We start from the raw sequence: 24,664 nt of genomic DNA on the forward strand, positions 1-24,664 counted from the left end.
TTTGTATCCCAAGCTCTTCCTCAGCCTCGCAGACTTGTGTGATGTGCTCATGGAAATGACATTAAGTGGTGCCCCACCACGTTGCCTTGTCCTGCTTGTCAGAAAACTGATATTAGGTACAGCCCGCATATCACAGTAGGACACAGACGCAGGAAGTGGGCATCATTGAGTCTCGGCTACCTGCCGAGTGTGACGTCTGACTGCCACAAAATGTAGCTTTTGGTTTCGCCACTGAAAGCCAGATGGAAGTAATCTTTCATCCATTCATCCCTTCTTTTTAAAAATAAAGCATCTGTATTTAAATTAACTTACAAATCAAATATTACACACACAGCTAGATTAAGGCAGTCACCCAAACACTTGCCCAGTCCCAAACTCTCTCTATATATATCATATATATATATGAACTTGTTTAGGGCTTTACATTTTCACTATTAAATACATTTTAATTCACTAATCCATCTACACACATATTAAACAAACAAACAAATAATAACTCTGACCCAGCTAGTCCACTCCGGGCATATGCCCCAAAACTCTATATCCTATTTCAGAGATGTTTATATATCCATGTTTGTTGCTGTTTTGTAGCAAGAAAATGGGGTTGACCTAGACGTCTGCCAACAGGTGGATAATGAAAGCATAGCACATGCACAAAATGGAATATTATTTGCATATGAAGATAAATGAAATTTGCTGGAAAGTGTATTGTGGGATATTTGTATACTGTGTGGAGATATATTGCTGTGATTGGTTTACTAAAGAGCTGAACAGCCAATAGCTAGGCAGGAGGTATAGGAAGGACTTCCAGGCAGAGAGGGAGGAAACTGGAGATGAATCTAGGCATGTGTGTGAGAGAGAAGGCAGGTAACATGAATGAAGCAGGGTTGGCAGAATGTGAGAGAATCTAGATTAATAGAAATGGGTTAATTTAAGTTATAAGAATTAGTTAGGAACAAACCTAAGCTAAGGCCAAGCTTTCATAATTAACAATAAGTCTCTGTGTTGTTATTTGGGAGCTGGCTGGCGGGACAGAGAAAGAGTAGTCACAAAAGCGGATGGAATCAGAGAATATAATACTCAGTGAAGTGACCCAGACTCAGAAAGAAAAAAAAAGACTGTTCTTCTCCCTCATATGTGGTCCTAGCACAGAATGTACACCTGTGGATATGCAAACAGTTGTAAGTGTGTGAATTAATTTATCTAATTATCTCCACTGTCTTATGATGAGGAAGCCAGATATACAGAGGTTAAATAGTTTGCCCAAGGTCACATACATTTTCCTGAATACACAGAATGATGGGCATGTATTTCTGTAAAAACCACACATTTCTGTTCAAAATTAAGGTCAGCCTCCAAGTGCCACGAGTGAATGGCTAATTCTGATAAACTCATATGGATAATCTCTATGGGCTTTACTTGCTTTCTTTATTTTATTTATGTGCCTCTCTGTGTATGTCACATGCACGTGGATGCCGTTGGAGACCAGAAGAGGGTCTTAGACTCCCTGGAGCTGTAGGTATAGGTGGTTGTGAGCCACCTGATGTGTATGCTGAGAACTGAACTCAGGTCCTCCACAAGAACAGTAGGTGCTCCTCCCTCCCTCCCTCCCTCCCTCCCTCCCTTCCCCTCCCTCCTTCCCTCCCTCCCTTCCTTCCTTCCTTCCTTCCTTTCTTCCTTCCTTCCTTCCTTTCTTCCTTCCTCTCCCCACTCTCTTTCTTCCAAATCTGCACACATGCATGATGTTTGTGTGTGAGAGCACGTTCATGAGTGAGTATGGGCATATATGTGCCATAGCATGTGTGGAAGTTTAAGGACAACCTGGAGTGTCAGTCCTCACCTTCTATGATGTTTGAGACCGGGTCTCTTGCTGGTCCCCACTGTATACATCAGGCTTGATGGTCCTGGATCCCCCAGAGATTCCCATGTCTCTGCCTCCCATCCCAACCACACGAGTGCTGGGATTCAGACCCTGTTCCCACGTCCAGCTTTGCATGGGTTTTGGGGTCTGAACTTGGGTCCTCACTTTTGCTTACCGAGCCACCCCTCCTTTTGTTTGTTTGAAACAAATGCATATGAGAACACGAGAATTTGAACCCTGTGGATGCAACAGGAAACTTGGAAAGGACTTTCAGTGCCAAAGTTGAAAAATGCACCAGGCTGTGGAGAGAAATTGGAATTGCCTACAGGAAATAGAAGCATGTATTGGAGCCACATATGGGGTCTAACTCATAGCTATTCCTGATAACCAGAAATCCCAACATGAAACTGAGAAAGATATTTGAGAGTCTTTGAAACCTTAAATATAGGATGAGGCAATTAAAGGGGAGGGAAGCTCTGTAACCCCAACACCAGTGAACACCTGAATGAGGGTTCCCTGTGAGGGTGAGCTGACCCAGGAAAGCACCTGAGGCAGCCTGACGCGAGGGGTAACTCTCAAAGAAATTAGAAGGGGCACAAACAGAAAAATAGAAACAATAGAAAAACAGAAAACCCAAATTCTAAAAGCAATCATGTGAGCTTTTTACCCCCACCATGATTCCGGAGTGTGGAAATTAAATATTTTCTCCTTTTTTGCCAAATAATAATAACTGAGCAAGCTAGACATCCATAAATGTGTGAGCTGACCAGAGGCATTGGTAAGAACTGGCTGTGTGTGAAGCTAGGAGGTGTTCCGCTGGGTTTGTCGTAAGGAAGCACCACAGGTTAGAGGCCTTAAACAACAGAAATTTACTGCTTTATGGTCATGGAGGCTCAAAGTCTGAGATCAAAGATCCAATAGTGTTGGTTGTGTTTGAGGCCCGTCTCTTTTAAAGTCCAGAAGAGCAGGGCCAACAGGTTTGGTTCTCAACTTGCAGATACCTGGGTTCTCCACATCTTCGTGTGGTTTTTCTTCTGTATTGTGTAACATCCTCTGCTTATAAAGACATCAGCCAGATCCCAGCCTGTACCTCATTTTATCTTTTCTCTTCGTAGACCTGTCCCCAAATGCAGTCATGCTCTGAGGTACTGCAAGTTAGGTCATAGACACCAGCTTAGGGTGTCTAAGCTTGTGTGTGGGGGGGGGGTTACTCAGCTCAGTCTGTGGTATTCTGAACTCCTGTGCTTTTGTTTGTTTGTTGTTTGTTGTTTACTTTTAAGTCCAGTTCTGCAGATTTTGGGGGCTGTGACATTGGTCTAGTTGCCTTGCTTCCTCTTGTAAAGCAGACGTGACAAACAGTGTCTGTGAAACGGGGCTGCTATTAGAATTAAACAAATCTATGGCTATAAAACTTTAAAATAAGCGTGTGGCCACAACGATGGTTAAGCAGTTAAGAGCACCGACTGCTCTTCCGAGGACCTGGGTTAGATTCCCAGCGTTCACATGGCAGCTCATACCTGCCGTTAACTCCATTTCCACAGGATCCGAGGTCCTCTTCTACCCTCTGTAAGGACCAGGCATGCACATGGCAAACACATATACAAGTAAACGAGCACTCCTACACACCCGACTTCTCTGACTCCCCAAGGGAGGCCTTACCCCCTCTGAGAAACGGACGAGGGGTGGGACTAGGGAAGGTGGGGGGATAGGAGAAAGGGAGGGAAAGGGAACTGGTGTTGGCATGTAAAATGAAAAAACATTTAAATAAAAAAATAACTTTAAAAAGTTAAGTACGGAATATTTAAAGAAATAAAGAAGGGAAACCTATAAAACAAGAATGGTAAATTTTTGTAGCCCCAGAAACCATTCTGGGGAACAGTCTTCTGTATCTTTTTCCATGCTGACAAGGGACAGAGTTCCCACCCAGGAGGAACCATACCACTCCCCTACTCTATCTCTTGGCCAGAGACAAGGCTTTAGATTCCCTTTGGTAGGAGTTGACTGGAATCCCTGCATGATACGTTTAACAGAGATTTTACAAGATCTAAGCAAGAAGAACCAATGGCCAAGAAAGGGTAAGAGCTAAGAGCCAAGAAAAACTTGGCCGTGTTGGTTCCAAGAGAGTCACCCTTGTATAGTTTGCTCTTGAGGGGGTGTAATCCCTTGGACAGTTAAACATTTTTTTTGAAATTTTAATTACTTATAAAAGCAGATTCAGAGAACAAAGGAAAAATTATAAGACTAAAAATATTAAAGAAAATCCTAACTACCTGGGTCTGATGATGCACACCTTCAATCTCAGCACCCAACAGGCCAAGGCAAGCAGATCTCTGTGGATGCCAGAACTATATAGCAAGTTCCAGACCTCCTATGGCAAAGCAGTAAAACCCTGTCTTAAAGAAATTTGAACTAGACCACTTTATTTTTTTTTAATTTAGACAAATTTTGATTTAGTGATTTGGGAAATAGGCTTGGGAAAAATCTTGAGTGAAGGAAGCATCAGGCGGTAAAGACACAGAAACTATGATAAAGGTTCAAAATCAGCCACAGAATAAATCACAACAGCATCGGAGCCGTTGATCAGGCCATTGTGAGGGAGAGCACCAGAAGTGGAGAGAGAGAGAGAGAGTATTCAGAGAAATAATGAATGAGGAGTCTTCAGAGGCGAAGAGAGAGCTCGCAATTTGAAAGCACGCTGGGTCCTAGACCAGGCCAGCAGAATTCACAACTGAATTCACATCCAACCCAGAACGCAGCTGGAGGATACCAGAGATAAAGGGAAACACCCTAAATGCCTTCCAAGAACAGACAGATTCCTGCAGCCATGTCCTGTTCCCATAAGGCTTGACACACTTCCTACCTCCCTTCCAGAGCTGTTGCTGAGATGGTAGGCACTCTGCTGAGATGTTCTGTCTCTGCCTCAAGACAATTTCCTTTTTCTCCCCTGGGCCACCTCAAGTGGTCCTCCTGACCCCTCTTGTCCTCTCATTTCTTCCTCAGTGAGCCATGGCAATCAGCCCTGCTATTGTCCCTGCCTTTGCCAGCTCAGTTCCTCCCACATAATTAACAGGCGATTCTGACACCTCCACTGTAACATTGCTGCCTCTTCCTTCCCTGTGAGCGTGGTGCTATAGCTATGCTGAATGTGTTTAACAACACTTTGTTGAGGCAAATTTGGAGTTCATATTAAGGGACTTTATACAGATTAGAAGCACTAGGGTTAAGAGAAAGAAAGGCATTGAGGAAGAAAGTGAGACACATCCACACTGTAGAATGTGGATGTGGGCTTCCCAAAGGAGAATCACCCAATAAATGCACTTTTTAAAATTTTTTTTATTGTCTTTATTGAGCTATACATTTTCTCTGCTCCCCTCCTCTTCTACCCTCTCCCATGATCCCCATGCTCCCAATTTACTCAGGAGATCTTGTCTTTTTCCACATTTCATGTAGATTAGATCTATGTATGTCTCTCTTAGGGTCCTCTTTGTTGTCTAGGTTCTCTGGAGTTGTGAATTGTAGGCTGGTTGTTCTTTATCTTATGTCTAAAAGCCACTTATGAGTGAGTACATATTATATTTGTCTTTCTGGATGTGGGTTACCTCACTCAATATTATGTTTTCTAGATCTATCCATTTGCCTGCAAATTTCAAGATGTAATTTTTTTCCGCTGTGTAGTACTCCATTGTGTAAATGTACCATGTTTTCTTTATCCATTATTTGGTTGAGGGGCATTTAGGTTGTTTCCAGGTTCTGGCTATGACAAATAATGCTGCTATGAACATAGCTGAGCATATGTTCTTGTGGCACGATTGAGCATCCTTTGGATATATACACAAAAGTGGTGTTGCTGGGTCTTGAGGAAGGTTGTTTCCTAATTTTCTGAGAAATCACTGTGCTGATTTCTAAAGTAGCTGTACCAGTTTGCACTCCCACCAGCAATGAAGGAGTGTTTCCTTTACCCCACATCCTGTCCAGCATAAGCTGTCTTCAATGTTTTTGATATTGGCCATTCTTGGAATCTCAGAGTTGTATTGGTTTACATTTCTCTGATGCCTAATGATGTTGAACATTTCCTTAAGTGTCTTTCAACCATTTTAGATTCCTTTGTTGAGAGTTCTCTGTTTAGGTCTGCACCTCATTTTTCATTGGATTATTTGTTCTTTTAATGACCAATTTCTTGAGTTCTTTGAATATCATGGCGATCAGTCCTCTGTCCAAGTGGGGTTGGTGAAGATCTTTTCCCATTCTGTAGGCTGTCGTTTTGTCTTGTTGACCTTGTTCTTTTCTTTACAGAAGCTTCTCAGTTTCAGGAGGTTCCATTTATTGATTGTTACTCTCAGTGTCTGTGCTGCTGGGGTTCTATTTAGGATGTGGTCCCCTGTGTCAATGCGTTCAAGTGTACTTCCTTCTTTTTCTTCTATGAGGTGTGTTTGGTTTTATACTGAGGTCCTTGGTCCATTTGGACATGAGTTTTGTGCATGGTGATAGATATGGGTCTATTTTCATTCTTCTACATGTTGATATCCAGTTATGCCAGCACTATTTGTTGAATATGCTTTCTTTTTTCCATTTTATATTTGTTGCTTCTTTGTCAAAAATCAAGTGTTCGTAGGTGTATGGATTGATGTCTGGGTCTTGGATTCGATTTCACTGGTCTTCCTGTCTATTTTTATGCCAATAGCAGGCTGTATCTCTGTAGTAGAGTTTAAAGTCAGGGATTGTGATACCACTAGAAGTTGTTTTATTGTACAGTATTGTTTTGGCTATCCTGGGTTTTTTATTGTTCCATATGAAGTTGAGTATTGTTCTTTTGAGGTTTGTAAAGAATTTTGCTGGGCTTTTGATGGGTATTACATTGAATTTGTAGATTGCATTTGGTAAGATTGCCATTTTTATTGTGTTACTTCTACCTACCAAGAACATGGGAGATCTTTCCATTTTCTGGTGCCTTCTTCAATTTCTTTCTTCAGAGATTTAAAGAACACCTTCAGTAGTGTAGCAGAATATAAGATTAATGCAACGAATGTCCTTAAACACTTACTCTCTTGCTCCTTTGAGCCTAAAATATAAATTAAGCTTGCACATGGACTCAAGCATATCCACATTAGTTTGATATTTTTTCCACTTGGTGGATCCAGTTAGGACTGAATCAGCAAGCAACCACGCTTATGCCATGCTTTAATTTTTAAAATGTGTTCCCATGTCCATGTGTATGTATGTGTGCATGCATTTGGCGGTCAGAGGACAACCTCCCATATTGTTACTTACATACTATCCACCTTCCGTTTTTTACTTTTAGCTTATTATTACTAATATTATCATTGATTTTTGAGACAATGTCTCTCTATGTATTTATATAGTCCTGGCTGTCCAATACTTGCCATATAGATCAGGCTGGATTTGAACTCACAGAGAACCTCCTGCCTCTGTCTCCTGAGTTCTGGGATTAAAGGGGCGAGCCACCGTATTTAAAGGGGTGGCTCACCATATTACTGTCAGCCATATTTTAAGATGGGGGTCTCTCGTTCTCTTGGAGCTTACTGTTTAGGCTAGACTGGCTGACCAGAGACCCCTCCTTGTCTCTGTCTCTTGAGATTACTAGTGTGCGTGCCAGCATCCACAGATTGCTGTGTGAGCTCTGGGGATCTCGCTTGCTGTGCCCGCTGAGTCATCTCCCCAGCCTCTCAAGCCACGTTTCAGTACTCTCGTTAAATCACGCACGGCTATTGTTAAAGGCATGGGTCAGAGTTGGGAAGGTACGCTGAAGTTTTCAGGTTCTTGCATGCCAGGATGCGGCACCATACCAGGGAAACACAGTAAAGTAGTGGAAATAGAGACTGTTTGTTAAGAAAGAGAAAGACACTCCTGAGATTGGGAGCAAGCTCAGGTGCTGAGAAATAGCCCAGAAGCACTAGGCAAGGAGTCTCACGACCCTTGACAGGTCCTCTCCAGACCACCCACCTTCCCTCGCTTTTGTACATTGTATACTCTTTGGTGCGTGGTCTGTGGGTGATCTGAGGCTCCGGGAGGCAAGGTTCCCCAGACTTTCTGCCAATTGCCTTCTTCATGTTATTCTTGGTGTTGCCCTCTCCCCATCCTATCCTATGGCCACCACTCCTCACTGAGAGCTGTGATCCCAGGAACCTTTTGGGGAAGCAGACCGGTAACAGTCAATCAATCTTCTGTCCATCTTCAATGCTGATAAGAGACAGAATCCCTGTCTAGGAGGGACCGCAAGCTTCTCTTCCTGTTTTACATATTGGTTGGAGATGAGGAGGCTTTAGATTCCCTGTGGCAGAAGCTGGCTGAATCCCTTCATCACAAGGAGCTTAATTTGAAGTTGTTGTGCACTCTAGAAGTCACAGATTTTTGCAGGACTAAAACACAAGGTTTGTGGATGGGTTTGTGCACACGGACGCACAAACCCTCTGAGCCCAGAGACCACACTGGGTCCCTGGAACTAGAGTTACAGGCAGTTGTAAGCAACTCCATATGGGGACTGGAAATCGAGCCCTAAGTACTGAGCCATCTCTAGGTTCTAATTTATTTTTAAAACATTTGCAATATCATATTTGTATATAATGTGATGTCATTCCATACAGCCCCACCCCACTTCTCCTACCTCCCCTCTACTTTCTCCCAGCTAGTCACTCTCCTCCCCTTGAGCCTTCTTGCTTGCTCTCCCTTCCTCCCTCCCTTCCTTACCCTCTCTCCCTCCCTTTCCAATGTTTGATTCTTATAGTCCTTCCACCTCCCCTTCCACAATGTTCCCTGGGGTGACATGGATGTCCCATTTAGGGTTAAGTACTCAGCTGTCCCCAGGTCTTAGCACTTGGACCAGTTACGGGTCCCTGCTATGCCCATCTGTTTACGATTTACAGCTATTGACAAAACTCTTATTCCAGTTCTTGAGACTGCATGGTAGCATGTAGATCAAGGGACACGACGTGGGGAAAGAAGTACCAGGAGCTCCCTCTCCTCTGCCCTGATCCCCAAGATCTATGGCTTGGAACTCTGCTTCCCAGCCAACCTGAGTCACTGGCCAGTCCGAGCAGTCCTGGAAGACTTGGAACTGCTGCTTTGAATGTCTCTTCTGCAGTTCCCTTGCCTGGGGTTTAAATCGGTTGCCTGTGTTGTCCTTCTCCTAGGACCAGGCCCCTGCTATGAGCATGCCAGAGGCTATTTCTCTTACCTCCATAGAATAAGGTCTGTCTCCTTAAGAGCTCTAAGAATAGTCCCAAGTTATTGAGCAACTAGGCTCAGAGAAGGAGCTGGCTTATGTGGCTAGTCGGCTTTGATGTCTTCTGTTTTAAATCCCCATTCAGGCTAAAAGTGAGAACAAGCAGGCCCTGTCTCCCTCATTTGGATTACAAGCTCAAAGGACCGGTTTTATTACCTGGGGAATTATCTCCATGCTCCCAGGGACAGAACTGCCCACAGTAAATGCACAGAGAGGACCTGAGAGGAATTAAGGTAGGATGTAGCAGAAGCGAATATATCACAGCTATAGAGAGCAGGCAGCTTAGTAAATTAGGAACGGCTTGGCCCTGGCACCCTACAGAGGTGGTGGGCAATAGGACCCCGTGGACAGCAAAGTCAGCATTTGTGCTGCCAATGCCCAAGCTTAGAACTGCATCTGTCTGAGTCTGTCTTCCCAGCCATGCTTCCCGGGGCAGCTGGGAAGGTGAAAGGAAGGAAGAAATTATTTTGGAAGAAGAGACGACAGGATTGTAGGGGTGAATGTCAGGAAAGCAAGAAAGTCTGGGGTGTAGTGCGTGGACCCCAAGCAGCCGCGAGGATACCCCTGTCTTTGCTGGTCTCCACCTGTGGCCGCTTAGGTGTTTGTGTGAGCGTGAGCCTCTGTTTATGCTGTGGCGTTCAGCACAAGAACCCCTTCATCTCCCAGACTCAGCGCTGGGTTGCTATGGATCCTGCCACAGCTTAAAGGTGAATCAGCCTCAGCTCCCAGGCAGGTGCCTTTCAGTCTAAAGTTCTGAAGGCCTGACTGCTGCCAGCTCACGCAGACGCTTGTTTGCCTCTGAACAAGCTTAGGTGAGGTCCCTAGGGCAGGAGTAAAGTTTTAGGAGCACTCACTCCGAAGCTGAGGGAAGGAGAGGCAGGAGGGAAAAGGAGAGACGCCTCCGCACTAGCAGTCTCTCATGGAGCTTGCCCCTAGAAAGTGAAGGGAGTGCCCAGACTCTACCTCCTGTCTGTGCCAGTTGTCAAAGGTGCAGAAGAATGTCAGGAGGGTACCCACCGAAGTTTCCAGGTTCTCATGCCCCAGGGTAAGGAACTGTACCAACGACGTGTGGTGGGTGATAAAAATAGTTGATTAACAAAGAGGAGTTTCTGAGAATGGGAGCTGTCCAGTGAGTGGGGTCAGGAGTCTTGTGAGCCTGTGTAGGTATGTGTACAGCTCCCACCGTTTTTGCATACCATAGGCATATCTCAGCATGCTGTGTTTGTCACACGTGGCTTGGGTAGGGAAAGCCCTCCAGTCTTTCATGCCAGCTGGCTTCTTTCATGTATTATTCTCGTCCCTCTGCATGCCTTGCCTTTCTTCTTCCGTTCCACGATGGAATTGGTCTGTACGTGGAGGAGTACAAGAAAGTAAGCAAGCGTCATCTGTTTAACATCAGGTAAGACGAATCGCCAGGGGCGTTTATTTGCTAATTGTAAACCTGGGTGTGGCAGTGCATGCCTATAATCGCAGAAATTAGGAAGCTAAAGGAGGAGAAGTATTAGCTGGAGGCCGACCTGGATACCTAGCAAGCTCCAAGCAGCCTGAGCTACAGGTGAGACTCTCTCTTGAAAAACAGAGAAGTAAATAAACGTTAAAATAAAAAATAATAATTCTACATGAAAAAGATATTTACTGTGTTCCATTTGTGGCACTGTGCTAAGTTTGGGGGATGCACCAATGCATGGTTTATTTGGTTTCATCTTTTAGCAGAGTTTTGAGCGTTTAGTAAACTTACCAAAGTGGGGCCTTATTTGCCATCTTGTACCCTACTTACTCTTGCATTCTATAGCATTTAAACAGAACTTTAACTGTTTATCTCTCTTTTCTGTGGCTTTTCTGAGGCAGAATCTCATTGTGTAACCTAGGACTCGCCCAGAACTCATCATTTGTAACCAGGCTGGGCTCTTGTGGGGACACTCTTGCCTGAGCCTCCCAAGTGCTAAGATTATGTGAGCCACCATGTTGGGCCATTTCCTTCGTCTCCTGTACTTACTGCTCTCTGAAACAACTCTTCGGGGACCCACCAGTTATCTTGTGGGAAAATACTTGGTCAAAGCATTCACTTCAAGGACATTACCTGACCTGTGCCTGTAGGTCAAAGAAAAAAGTTTATTGGGGCCTTTTGTGTGGTCTAGCCTTTGGGTGGAGCTGGTGGTCTGAATGAGAATGGTCCCCATAGGCTCATAGACTTGAATACTTGATCGTCAGGGAGTGGTACTCCTTGAGAGGGATTAGGAGGTGCTGCCTTGTTGGAGGAACTGCGTCACTGTGGGTGGACTTTGAGGTTTCAAAAGCTCAAGCCAGGCCCAATGGCTCGCTCTTTTCCTGATGCCTGTGGACATGTATATAGAACTCTTAGGGACTTCTTCAGTACCACACTCCCCACCGTGACGATAATGGACTAAACCTATGAAAATATTAGCAAGCCTCAATTAAACGCTTTCTATTATAAGAGTTGCCTTGGTCATGGTGTCTCTTCACAGGAATTGACTGGGTCAGTGGGGCTTCCACGGAGAAATCCCAAGTCCACATTGATGACTATCTTCTAGAACTCGTGCGAGAGAGGCTAAGACCAGAAGGACCCATGAGGACCCAGAAGAGGCTATAGAGGTGGACCATTGTGACCGGGGTGACGGGCAAGTGAGGTAAACCTCCCAAGAAGTAAAGGAACTGAATATAAGCTTAGCTCTGAGCCAGGGAACATTCTAGACCTGAGCAGCCAATGGGAAGATATCATGAAAAGACTTTGATATAAGAAGGAAAATAAAAGGGAATCCTTCCTCCGTCTTTTTTTAAATTGATTTTTATTGAGCTCTACATTTTTTTTGTTCCCCTCCCTGCCTCTCCCCTCCCTTCAACCTTCTCTCAAGGTTCCCATACTCCCATTTTACTCAGGAGATCTTGTCTTTTCTACTTCCCCCTTTCTCCCTCTTTTGTCAAGACTAAAACAAAAAAAATATGATTTGAAACCAACTTGACTTTAGCTACCTTTGGACATGTCCTGTGTTCAGCCCATCCATGTCCTGCAACGGACTGGAACAAGGTGGTACATGCTTTTGGCTGTGTGCCCCAAGTGACTTATCCCTCTGGGAAGGGCCACGGAGCCTTGCACATAGTGGGCTCAGAAGACAAGAGTTTATCGCCAGGGACTGATATCTACTGGGTCTGTAACCTACTGAATGCTAGGTTAAAGGTCAGATGGGTTATCTGGTCCAATCTTCAAGGATGACAGCCATCTGCCCATCATGGAGACACCAATGGTATGTCAGAAAGTACCTTAGAGCAAACAAGGCATTGGAGACCTTTGCTCTCTGTAAGTAGCTGTTGAACAAACTGGGGAGGGAAATGAGATATATTTGGAAATTTAAAATGGCCATGAGAACATGTGTGGGTGTTTTTGGAGGGAAATAGGGAAACTTTCAGAGGCAAAATGAGGATTCTGTAAGTTGTTTTGAAGTCATTCTTGGCCACAAGGATTAGTAAGAAAGGTAGCCTCCGTCTTGGGATGGATAGGATAGTTGCCCTTGCAATATTTTCTGTGTGAACTTGAGTTGGCCTCTGTGTTCCGAAAGAGTCTTTCCTAACTGCTATCAGATATACATGTGTCCTGACTGGGCTTTGAATTTTATTATTATTATTATTTTTTGTCAACTTGACACAAGCTAGAATCATCTGAGAAGAACCTCAGTTGAACAAATGTTTCCTCAGATTGGCCTTGGCTAAGCCTCTGGGGCATTTTCTTGATTAATGATTAATGTGGGTGGGCCCTGCCCACTGTGGGTGGTACGATCCCTGGGCAGGTGGTTCTCGAAAGTATAAGAAAGCAAAGTGAACAAGCCAGGAGGAGTAAGCCAAGAGTCACCAATGCTCCAAGGTTCGGCTTCCTGCCTTGAGTTTCTGTCCTGACTTCCTTTAGTGATGGAATAAAGTACAGATGGTTTTGCTCTTGATGTGTGCCACAGAAATAAAAAAGTAGACTAAGAAAATGCATGAGTCCCCTGTGTCAGAGTCGTCTGGCTGATGCAGCTTTACGGTCAGGGTTTCGCAAAGTGGGCTCCGTTCTGATTCTGTGCGCTTTCGTGTAGTTTAGGATTGACATGAGGTTTTTTTTTTATTTTTCAGAGAACCCGAGGTTCCAAGGGGTCACTTGGCTATCACAGTTGAGCCAGAATGGTAGCCAAGTTCTACGTGGCTCCAACCTCCTCCTCCCCAGGAACATTACATTTTCCCAAACCCCAGGATGTCTGCTCCCACTGAGCGCGTGTTGCTCAGTGTAACCATTTGTAAGAGACAACTTGACTCACGCCGCCCGAGGTCATCTCTGATTCAGGAGTGACGGGGTTGGTAGCTGGCAGACTTGTTCCAGACTAATGAAAGGCAGCAGCATCCTAATTAGGCCAGGGCTGGGCCTGGACGCTGACATAGTCCCCGAAGTGTGCCTTGTCAGATGAGTGGGAGGCACACAGGAGGACTCCTTTAGCTGTATATAGGCATGGACGGACAGAGGGACTGAGACTGGAGTTAAGGCCAGGGAACTACAGGAGCCACGGTGACCTTCTAGAAACCAGATTCCTACTGCCTCTCTCTGTGTTTACAAGCCCAGACCTCCCTGGATCCTGCTTGGCACACGCTCCTGGAGGTATGATATGACTTATCTCTAAATTGACCCATATGTCCCTCTGTTGACATAAACAAGAGTTCTTGCTGCCAGGGCCTCATCTGAGGTGATGTGGTGCGTGGGAAAGCTTCCAGTAAGGTCGGTTTAACAAGCATGATGGTTTCACAGTGTCTCAGCCCATGCTGGTGGAACACACACCTTCATGGGTTCTTGGGTACCTAGAGGGCATGTAGGTTGGGGACAGGTTGGGGAAGGGGACTCGGATCAGCAACTGAGCAGCTGATTCCACTCTTGAATGGCTGGCTGTCGCTCTAAACTTCTCAAGAGAGCTCTCGGTGTGTCCATTCCATGTGATTCAAGGCCCCTTTTAGTTTAGAATGGATCCAGGTGGAGTTGTTGAACTGGCTGGAGATGGGTGTTCTTGGAGGAGAGGCTGACTACACTTTGAGCTGATGACGCTGCCCAAGACTGCCTTCCTGGTGCTATCCCTTGCCTGGGGTAGACGACTGCTATCCCTTGGAGAAAAGGCCCCATTCCAGGGCTGCAGCCAACAGGCAATAACTCAGAACGACTCAAAACTCACAACCTGGCTCAGTTTCACGAAACAATTAGCTTTTCTGTGGATAACAGCACAGACATTGTCATCCTTCGCCATAATTACTGACGTAATTATGACGTTTGACTGTTCTTTGGGGTCCCGGGAGGTAGGGCCAGGGCCTGGTATCTTGTGTTTCCTGGTATTTAGAAGGTGCCACTTTGCAAATTATCCTGCATCTCCTTGAAGAGAAGAGAACAAGTGAACCAGCAATGAGATCCCTGGCTTTGCAAGATTTGAGTCGGGCTGTGCCCCAGCGGGAATGGAAGAGGAGGCAGCGAGACCCCTGGGTGAATGTCTTCGGGGTGTGTGGGTTGTGGAATCTGGCAGATCCAGGCTCAGAGCCACATGCCTCCACCACCTGAGGCTGTGTACTTGTGGGGAGCCACCTACCACCTTCCTGACCCACTTTTCAGTTTCCTCACAGCTGCGACAGAGCTCCGAGGCCTGCTTCCTTGGGTATGTGGGGGAAGTGAACTTCCTCACGGAAGACGCTGTGAGCTTGGTGACCACAGCAGTGCAGTCAGCCCTGGGTAGCCTTAGGGAGGCCCAAACGAAATCTCTGTTATACAGTCCTCTCTGATCTACTGGCAGTTTCTTGCCTCAAACGTGATGGTGTCAGTTTCTCATTGCTGATCTACTGTGAGACTTGGCTTATACTGAGACCCTCCCTGTTCAGGTCCCATCCAGGCTTATGTGCTGCTGATGGATGGGGTCTCTGTGGCTGCCTAGCTTCGCCTGCTGCTTCCTATGAGGAAAGAGGAACTTTTCCAACTGTGAATAATCTTTTAGGGGGTGGCTAAGGTCAGAATCTGAGTTTGGGTGAGTGTGGAGACCGGAAGTCATTGGGTGTCATTCCTCAGGGTCTCTTTAGCTAAGCTGGCTGGCCAGGGAGTCCCAGGGATCTGTCTGCCCCTGCTTTCCCAGGGATTACAAGCATCCCGTGTCAGGCTTGACTTTTTACACCGGTTCTTAGGTTAGAATTCAGGTCCCAATGTTTCTGAGGCAAACATTTTTTTGACTCAGTCATCTCTCTCCAGTCTCAGAATCTGGGTTTTTGACTCTTGACTTAGTTCTGTTCCCACTGCGTCATCTGGAAGCAACTGCCACTGTCGGGAGGTAGAGCTGTGTCAAGGGACCCCAGAGGACCCTAGGCACTTGCTCACGTGCAGAAGATGGAGTTCAAAAGTACCTTTGCACTCGGCTTGGCTACTTAAGCATTGGTGGCGTCGTACTGATGTCTACCACGTGGGGGTACCAGGAAGATTCAATTTGTAAGTAGCAAAATTTCTAAATGCAGTTCACAAGGATTTCTAGAAATATTGGGTACTTAGAGAACACAAGGTCTTTGGTAAGGAGCACCCGGGTGGGGGTTGGGAAATTGTTAGTGGGTGTGTGAGTTTGGGCTGGAGGGTGGGTAAGACACCTCGTGCTCACCTTGCAGTCCTTTGCCGAGTCTTCCCCACTCCTGGGCTCAGCCTTGTCTCTAATGTACAAGGAATGACTGCCTAGAGATGAACGTCCTGTGGCTGGACCGCGATGAGCAGGTATCTGCTGCTCTATGTCCTCCACTACAGCGTCACTGGGCATCGTGGGCTTGCAGAGGACAGAGGATCTATGGGATAGATGAAATAGTTGCTGTCAAATGCCCAGCCAGACCCTAACCCTGGCAAGCACCATGTAGATGTTGGTAGTAATATTGACCTTTTCATCCCTGGTCAAATACTCACTTCATCAGAACAGGCTTCTTGGCCTATTTTATTTCTGGTCCATCCCAGGTTCCCAGAACACCACATGATCCTGAGATGGGAATGACTGTATTTGTTGCCAGTCTTAAGGAGACTAGACACTAAAGGAGGGATCTAGAAAACAGCCATGGACATGTGTAAGCCAGGACCTACCTAGCTTCCTATATAAGCAGTGACCAGGCCTGACCTGATTTGCTTACTGTTTTTCTGATAAGCACATAGGGAGCCCAGGGAGAAAAGAGTTTATTCAGCTTACACATTCTCATTAGACTCTCGCAGAGAGAAGCTAAAGGAGGAACTCAAGGCCATGGAGGAACACTGGCTACTTCTTGGCTTACTTCCATGTCTGGCTCAGCCTGACTTCTTATACAACTCAGGCCGTATGCCCAGGAGTGGTACCTATAGAGAGATGAGGGCCCCCCACATTGAACACTGAGCAAGAAAATGTCCCCAAAGACACACCCACAGGCCAATATATAGAGGCAATTCCTCAGTTGCCAGGGGACTTCAGTTTGTGTCAAGTTGACGAAAACTAACCAGCACATACCCTTGATCATATTGCTTCTGCTGCCTCAGTCTCTAGGAGACATCACCACCACCACTGTGGTCACTGTTATCTGTTTCAGCCGGATCTCTATCCTGTCTCACATGGAGAATTGTAGCAGCCTCATCTGCTCTCTCTCCCTGAGACTGAGAAAGGAGCTTCCCTAAAGTTGACTCCATCACCCGCCGAAAATATACCAGAACCTTCCTCTTGCCTCTAGGCTAAAATCTAACTCTTGTGACCAGTAAGGCTGTGCAAAGATGCTCAACATCATTAATTACCATGGAACACAACCCAAACTACACTGGGCTATCCCTGCACAGCCACAAGATGGCTAGAATTGAAAAGACTCAATGACAGTGTGTGTGTGTGGGGGGGGGGGATTGGGACTCCTTTCACACCCAGGGAAAAGATGGAAGTGGTAAGAAGTTAATGTGGAAGAGATTCAAAAGTAACTCAGGAGTAGAGGGCTCGCCCAGAATGCCGAGACCTTGTGTTTGATCTTCAGTACTGTGAAGTGCTGCATAAACCAGATTGTTGGGCCCAGGGTTACACAATGATGGGTAACAGATCACCAAAGTCTATTAAACTAGAAGCAAGCTTTATTCAGAAAAAGAAGGAGGAAAAAAAAATCAACCACGGGGCACACAAAGCTTCTCAGCTATAGTTGTGAGCACAACCAGAGATCAGGTTTCTAAAGCTGTGGCAGTGGAGGCTGGTTTGGGGCCTCCTCTTATAGTAAAACCAAGCTCCAGGTGAGGGTCAAAGAACTTTTACAACCTTGAGGTCAGTCTTAAAGCCACATTACATTTTAAGTTTTACAACTTTTGGTTATAGAACGTTAAGCTAGGATGTTTGAGAAAGCCTGTGACTGATAGCTCCTTCTCAGTGTTCCTGTAAGGATGCAAGACAGAGAGCAGCACATAGGGGGACAGGTAAAAATTATGGGAATACAAGCAGAGGGTCCCAGAGAGGCAACAGTTAGATGCTAACCTTTGTCCGCAGTACATGCCTTTAATCCCAGCACTTGGAAGGCAGAGGCAGGCGGATCTCTGTGAGTTCAATTCCAGCCTGGTCTACAAGAGCTGGTTTCCAGGACAGGCTCCAAACCTACAGAGAAATCTTGTCTTGAAAAAACAAAAAACAAAAACAAAACAAAAAGTTTACCTCTGTACACAGTGGCTGCCAGGATGTCTGCTCTTAAGGCAAAGTGTTTGTTAAAGGTTAGCAGTGATTGCCAGCTTTATTGTTTTTCTAAAATGTGTTTGGGCTTACAATTTTATATTTCTGTATTCCTGGACCAGACCCTTCATTTCTATATTCTATTCCTGGACTCTTCAAGATGTAGCTGAACACGTCTGCAATCCTAGTCCTTGGGCGGTGGAGGCAGGAGGATCAGGAGTTTAAAGTCACCTTTGACTCCATATTGAGTTCCAGGCCAGTCTGGACAACATATTTAAAAACAATGAATAAATAAATAATGAAGTACTGACGCATGCTGTAGCATGAATGAACTTAGGAACAGTATGCTAAGAGAAAGAAGCCGTATACTGGACGACTGTACTTGTACACGATGCACACAACAGGCAAAGCCAGAGAGAGGGAGTAGATTGATGGTTTCCTGAGGCTGGGCTGGGATAGAGCAGAATGACTGCCCAGTGACAGGACTTGCTGGGCAGTGAAAACAGCTGGAATTGGGTAGTGGCAATGTCTGCGCAGCCTTCGGATGGTCCTTTGAGAAGCTGAATTGCGTTTTCTACGACACTAAGCATTGCTTTTGGAAATGGAAAGAGTCCCTTCTCTGCGGGGTGGACCATCCAGGATATGCAGTTCCTTGTTCTAGCCAGAGGCCTTCAGCCCTCTCCCAGACCCATCTTCTCTCTCTAAACCATGAGCTCTTGTCACCTCACTCTGCTAAGCCTTATGGTCCCTCCTCTGGTTTACTCTCAACCCCTGCTGGTGCTCTGAAATCACATTCCCTTCTTGGGACCCAAGGGCTAACCCAGGCTCCTTTCTAGTTCTTCCTGGCGACCCCTCCGATTCCCTTTCCCGTCTCAAGTTTCTTTGTGAATGTCCTTGGCTCCCTTCCCACATTACATACCAAAGGCCACTCACCAAAATGGAGAAAGTTTCAGCCCTGGATACATCTAAAACCAACATTTAAATCTGATTATATGGCTGCTGAAGAATTTTCTTTGGGACCAGCTTTTCAGCCCTTGATCGAGTTCCTAAGACACTGAAACTTCATCATTCTTCTCATTTTTTTATATTTTAATTATATTCAGCTCTTTCCTATTAAGTTTTATGAGCAAGATGTCAGTTGGCAGGCCTAGATTTTGTTTTGTTTAGTTTTTTTGTTTTATTTTCTTTTTTTAATTGTCTCGGTCTAACCCAGACTGGACTTGAATTCCAAACACTCTTCCTGCCTCAGCTTCTCATGTGGGCATAAGCCACCCAACTTAGCTTCAAGTCTTCACTTCAAAGCAAAAATCTGTCTCCAACCATTAAACATTTTTTTTCTTAGCTAGCCCTTCTAAACGTCATTCTGTCTCAGTGTTCCAGTAACATTCACTGTGACTTGAACACCTCTCAAAAAAGGTTAAAGGCAAGTTGTATTGAATAATGTATTACATGTTTGAAAAATGTCAGAAAGTCCTGTCTCCTGCTTGCTGACCCCAGGCTTTCATTTCCCCTCCCCAGAGGTCTAGGCATGGGTAAGACTTCATAGGAAGCTGGTGGCTCCCTTGGCAGCAATTTGATTGAGGTTTCTGAATTCATTACCTGTAACAAGCTTTCTTGTTGGATTTTTTTTTTGAGTCTCCATCCCTCAAATAATGATAGAGAGAATTAGCATTAATTATGAGAGCTTGACCTTTAGCTTAGGCTTATTCCCATCGAGCCTTTACAACTTAAATTAACATGTTTCTGCTAACCTATGTTCTGTCACATGGCTTCTGACTCTTCCTCCATTCTGTATGTCCACTTCCCTTCATGTCCCCCTGGAGTCCCTCTCCAAGCCTAGATTCATCCCGAGTTCCTCTCTCTGCCTGGAAGTTCCACCTAACCTCTCCTGCCTAACTATTGGCTGTTCAGCTCTTTATTAAAGCAATCAGGTGCCTTAGGCAGGCAAGGCAAAACAGCAACATCTTTACAGTTTGCTCAAATATCCCACCACAGTTACGTTTAGTAGGGAGGAAAGGCAACTAACTAGTGGGAAAGAGTGGGATTCTGAGGTTCAGTCTTAGAGTGGGCTCAACAGGCCCTGAGGGTCTCACTCCAAGCTGGAACAAGGAATTCTTATGTTTCTTACATTCTTATGTCTTATTTTTTTTTCTTTTTTCAGTTTTTTGAGACAAGGTTTTTCTATGTAGCCCTTGCTTTCCTGTCTGCAGACCAGGCTGGCCTTGAACTCACAGAGTGCCACCTGTCTTTGCCTCCCGTGTTCTGGGAGTAAAGGTGTGTGCCACCACCACTTGGCTTTTTATCTTCGCTGTTTTGTGTTGTGTTTTGTGTTTTGTTTTGTTTTCCGAGACAGGATTTTGCTGTAGCTTTGGAACCTGTCCTGGAACTCTGTAGACCAGGCTGGCCTCAAACTCCCAAGAGATCCGCTTGCCTCTGCCTCCTGACTGCTGGGACTAAGGCGTGTGCCACCGCCGCCCAGCTGTATCTTATCTTAACGTCTGTTAGGTTCTGGGTAGGTAGGTAGGTCATCAGATGCAGCCCTTGTTGGGGATGATCTTGGCTTCTGGCTCTCTCAGCCAATGGTGGCTATTCCAGCTAAAAAGTTGGCTGTCAGCGCCTCGTCAACCATAGCCACCGAGTCATCCCCCGACTTCTCGATTCTTTTCAGCAAATGCGCCTCATTACTGCCGTTCATTTTTCTTACGCCTCTAGGGCTCCACCCAGCCCCGCTCTCTCCAGATCCACAGCCACCCCCTGCCTGCCTCAGGGTGGCACCCACGCAGCGGGGGCAGCGGGTGTATCAGCCGCAGGCAGCTGTGGGAGCCGAGCCTGGGGAACGGAGGCGTTTTCTTCTTCTCTGGAACAGCTTTCTAGGGCTCTGGAGTTATAAAAGGCTCCCGTGTGTCATCCCCTGGCATCCGGGCAGCTGCAGAGCGACACGCAGCAGGCTCTTCTACTCGACCAGGCTCAGCAGCAGAAGGTTGTCGCAAATCTGTTGTGAGGGGAACGGGTGACTTATGGCAGGAACCTAATACAAAACACACTTTTCTGTTCCTAGATGGAGTCCTGCCAGGACTCCAGCAAATGGGGCCTTGGGATATGAGAAAGGAGACAGGACCTTTTGTAGGACAGGCCACCAGACAGGACCTGGCTTGCCGGTCAGATGGGTGTCACCTGTTTGGCACAGGTATGACAGCAGACAATGAATCTTCTCTCCCTGCCCAGATCTCAGGCCCATGGCGACCTGCCCTGTCCTGCAGAAGGAGGCACTGTTCCAGACAGGAGTCTTTGCTTACCGAATCCCGGCTCTGCTCTACCTGTCGAAGCAGAAGACCCTGCTGGCCTTTGCGGAAAAGCGCCTGACCAAGACGGATGAGCATGCAGATTCGATCGTCCTACGAAGAGGAAGCTACAAGACGGCCACCCGTCAAGTCCAGGTAAGGCAGGACCCAGCTGCAGTGACTCCAGCCGGGGTGTCTCAGCGCGCACCCACGTGGGTGCTGGGTGCTGTGGAACCAGTCATAGATCTCAAAGAACACAAGGGCAAGCCCATTCCTTGGTGTCTGAGATGCAGATGGGATCTAGGAAGCCTGGGAGGGACCTGGAAACCCATCCAGGGACAGGACGGCCAAGAAGCTCCAGTGCCCAACCCAGATCTCACTGGGGTTCAAGGAGCATTGGCTGACCACATGCTTCATCGCATGCCTGGCTGGGTTTCCCAGCATTCATGAAAGCCCATGGGAGGAGCAGTTCATTGTCATTTAACAGGAGTGGTACCCTCTGAGGGCAATTAACCTGGGGGCGGGGGGTTGGATGATTGTGTGCACTGGTAACCTTACTCTTCTCACAACTCCATGGTAGCTGTCCAGAGTATGGCAGCAAAGTTTCTTTTGATTGGTGCCTAATTGTTATGCACAGTCACGGCACTTGAAGCAGATGGGGCTGAGTTCAAGGCCTGGGTCCGTTCCTTATCCCAGGGATGGTCTTAGGCAACTTGGCTACCTGATTTAGGCCTCTTGTTCTCAAAGTATGAAATAGAGCTAATGGAGCTAGCTACACTTCTCCTTCAGCATTGGGGAATCAGGCAACATAGGGGCCATCCGTCTTTAGACATGGTGTCTGTGCGTGGAGTACTGTACTGGGGCACCTGGTGTGGAATAAGGAGAGACAGTGTGGCTGTAGCATGCGTGACACATTGGCCGCAGGGAGGCTCAATGCCGATCTTCAATATCTCTGAGTTCACTGGTGAAGTATCATAAACAGGTGATGCAGGGACGACCCTCATCTTCTGTTGTGGATCAACCAGCCCGATGTGGTCCATCCTAAGCCTTTGCCTTTAAGAATGCTGAACCACCCGGGAAGAGAAAGGATGGAGTTAGGAGTGGTTCCTACCATCGTTACTTACAATTTTTTTAAAAAGAAAAAACATCACATTTACTCGCTCATTTTTCTGTATGTGCATGCCCTTGAGTAAGTCAGCTCTCTCGTCCTATCACGTTGGTGCTGGAGATTGAGTTCAGCATCAGGCTTGGTAGTGCATACCTTAACTTGCTGAACCGTCTGCTGGCTCCTGAGCCACTTTTGTGTCCTGGGGGGCTGACACATCATGGGTGCCCTGCAAATATATGTTGGTGGTAAGCAAAGTAAGAGAGCCTTCAGGAAGGAAAGTGGGGAGGGAAGGAGGGTGGGAGGAAGAGGAACCTGGCCCCAACTGCTCTGGGTGGTAACTGGTAGGTGAAGCAGTCCCTTCGTGGCCTTTGATTCCATCTCTAAGAGACACCTGCCCCAGGGACCCCCAGGGGAGCTGCTGTCATTGTCACAAGTAATTTCAAGTTTGTGTCTCTCTTTCTCCCCTCCCCTCACATTCAGTGGCAAGCTGAGGAGGTGGTGACCCAAGCCCGGCTGGAGGGCCACCGCTCCATGAACCCGTGTCCCTTGTATGACAAGCAGACAAGGACCCTCTTCCTGTTCTTCATCGCCATCCCTGGGCATGTATCAGAACACCACCAGATCCAGACCAGGGTTAATGTCACACGGCTATGCCACATCACCAGCACTGACCATGGGAGGACCTGGAGCCCTGTCCGGGATCTTACAGATACCACCATTGGCAACACTCACCGGGACTGGGCTACGTTCGGTGTGGGGCCTGGGCACTGTCTGCAGCTGCGAAACTCAGCGGGGAGCCTGCTGGTGCCTGCTTATGCCTACCGGAAACTACATCCTAGCCAGACACCTGCCCCCTTTGCCTTCTGCTTCCTCAGCCACGACCATGGGAACACTTGGGAGCTGGGCCACTTTGTGTCCCAGAACACACTGGAGTGCCAGGTGGCCGAGGTTGGCGCTGGAGCTCAGAGGGTGGTCTATCTCAATGCTAGGAGCCACCTGGGAGCCAGGGTCCAGGCACAAAGTCTTAACGGTGGCCTAGATTTCCAGGACAATCAGGTAGTGAGTAAGCTTGTAGAGCCTCCCAAAGGCTGCCACGGAAGTGTGACTGCCTTTCCCAACCCCACCTCAGCGGCAGATGCCTTAGATGTGTGGCTGCTCTATACCCACCCTACGGACTCCCAGAAGAGAACCAACCTGGGTGTGTACCTCAACCAGAAGCCACTGGACCCCGCGGCCTGGTCGGAGCCCACCCTGCTGGCCACAGGCATATGCGCCTACTCGGACTTGCAGAACATGGGGCAAGGCCCTGACGGCTCCCCACAGTTTGGGTGTCTGTATGAGTCAGATAACTACGAAGAGATCACTTTTCTCATGTTCACCCTGAAGCAAGCTTTCCCAGCGGTATTTGGTGCCCAGTGATTTCGTTGCATGTGACCCAAAGTCTTTCCTTGTGCTTCAAAACATCCATCTTTCCTCCCTTCCAGCATCCTCTAGACTGGAGGCCAGCTCTTGGGCTCTTCCTCGGGAGCTTGGTCTCTTGGCTCTTCACGGGTTTTGTTGTTCTGGCCTTCACAGTGGATTCTATTTCCAGCCCATAAATCAAAGGAGCCTGGCTTTCCCCAGGCTTTTGACAGGGAAGGTGAGGGCAGAATCCACAGAAGCTGTTATCCTGTATGTCAGCCATCACTATGCTGGCTTAGCCTGCCTGTTTCCCCACTCCTAGTTTTTGGGTGAGTTCTTAATAAATTATCCAACCCAGCCTATTTCTTCCTGGAAAAAATGTTCGCATAGTCCTTGGGGGAAAGGTTAAGCCAAAGATATGAATTAACAAAGACCTGTGTGTGTGTGTGTGTGTGTGTGTGTGTGTGTGTGTTCTTGCCAATGCTTTAGAGTAGACAGCATTAGAACACTTTTTTTTAACCTGCTAAGTCATTGTATTAATCGCCAAGAAATGTTCTAACAGATTACCCCTGGCTCGGAGGTAGAAAACAACAGTTTTGCCACCATCAAGCTTGCAAGCCGTGTTCTCTGAGTGCCTCTTCTCTCCTCCTCCACATTCTGGTGGCTTCCAGCAATTCCTGCCCATCCTTCACAGCCTATGGCTGCTTCCCTACCTCCTTGGTCTCTGTCTCCACCTAAGTGCCTCCTCCTGTGTGCTCCCCTCTGTCACTCAAGACAAATCCTGGTTGGTTTGGAGTCCACCAGATGATTCAGAATGGGCTCATTCCCAACATCCCTCATCATATCGGCCAAGACTCTTTCCTACACCCAGTTACAGTCACAGAGGGTGGGTGTTAGTTGTGTCTTAGGGCCCTTACTCCACCCACTGCAGGTACCCTAAACATGACTTTTCCATGCGGATGAGGGGTGGGGGTGGGGTTGTGGGATTAGGGGAGGTGAATGAGTATTAGAGGTACAGGCCTGCGTTGGGATACTCGGGTCTGTGGTGATGAGGCAGCCAGATGGCAGTGAAGGAAGGAGTCG

The 24,664-nt window shown here is 46.8% G+C and overlaps 1 protein-coding gene across 8 annotated transcripts in view; it reads left to right on the plus strand.

Annotated features, from left to right (window-relative positions):
* Positions 1-23,943, plus strand: part of Neu2 (neuraminidase 2) — a 25,593-nt gene extending 1,650 nt beyond the window's left edge. Inside the window, exons 2-6 of one of the 8 annotated variants that reach the window (XM_048428983.3) lie at positions 9,187-9,334; positions 11,654-11,749; positions 13,227-13,743; positions 21,017-21,228; positions 22,661-23,943. In XM_048428983.3, the coding sequence (XP_048284940.3) occupies positions 21,028-21,228; positions 22,661-23,599 (1,140 nt within the window). In that variant the 5' untranslated portion in view covers positions 9,187-9,334; positions 11,654-11,749; positions 13,227-13,743; positions 21,017-21,027 and the 3' untranslated portion in view covers positions 23,600-23,943. Of the gene's footprint in view, positions 1-9,186; positions 9,335-9,359; positions 10,501-11,587; positions 11,750-13,226; positions 13,744-21,016; positions 21,229-22,660 lie in introns of those variants that run through there. The other 7 variants (XM_085697044.2, XM_048428984.3, XM_085697067.2 and 4 more) reach the window with 7 other exon arrangements.
* Positions 23,944-24,664: the final 721 nt, after the last annotated feature.

Source organism: Myodes glareolus, chromosome 1, assembly GCF_982192425.1.
Source record: "Myodes glareolus chromosome 1, mMyoGla1.1, whole genome shotgun sequence".
Taxonomy (NCBI): Eukaryota; Metazoa; Chordata; class Mammalia; order Rodentia; family Cricetidae; genus Myodes; species Myodes glareolus.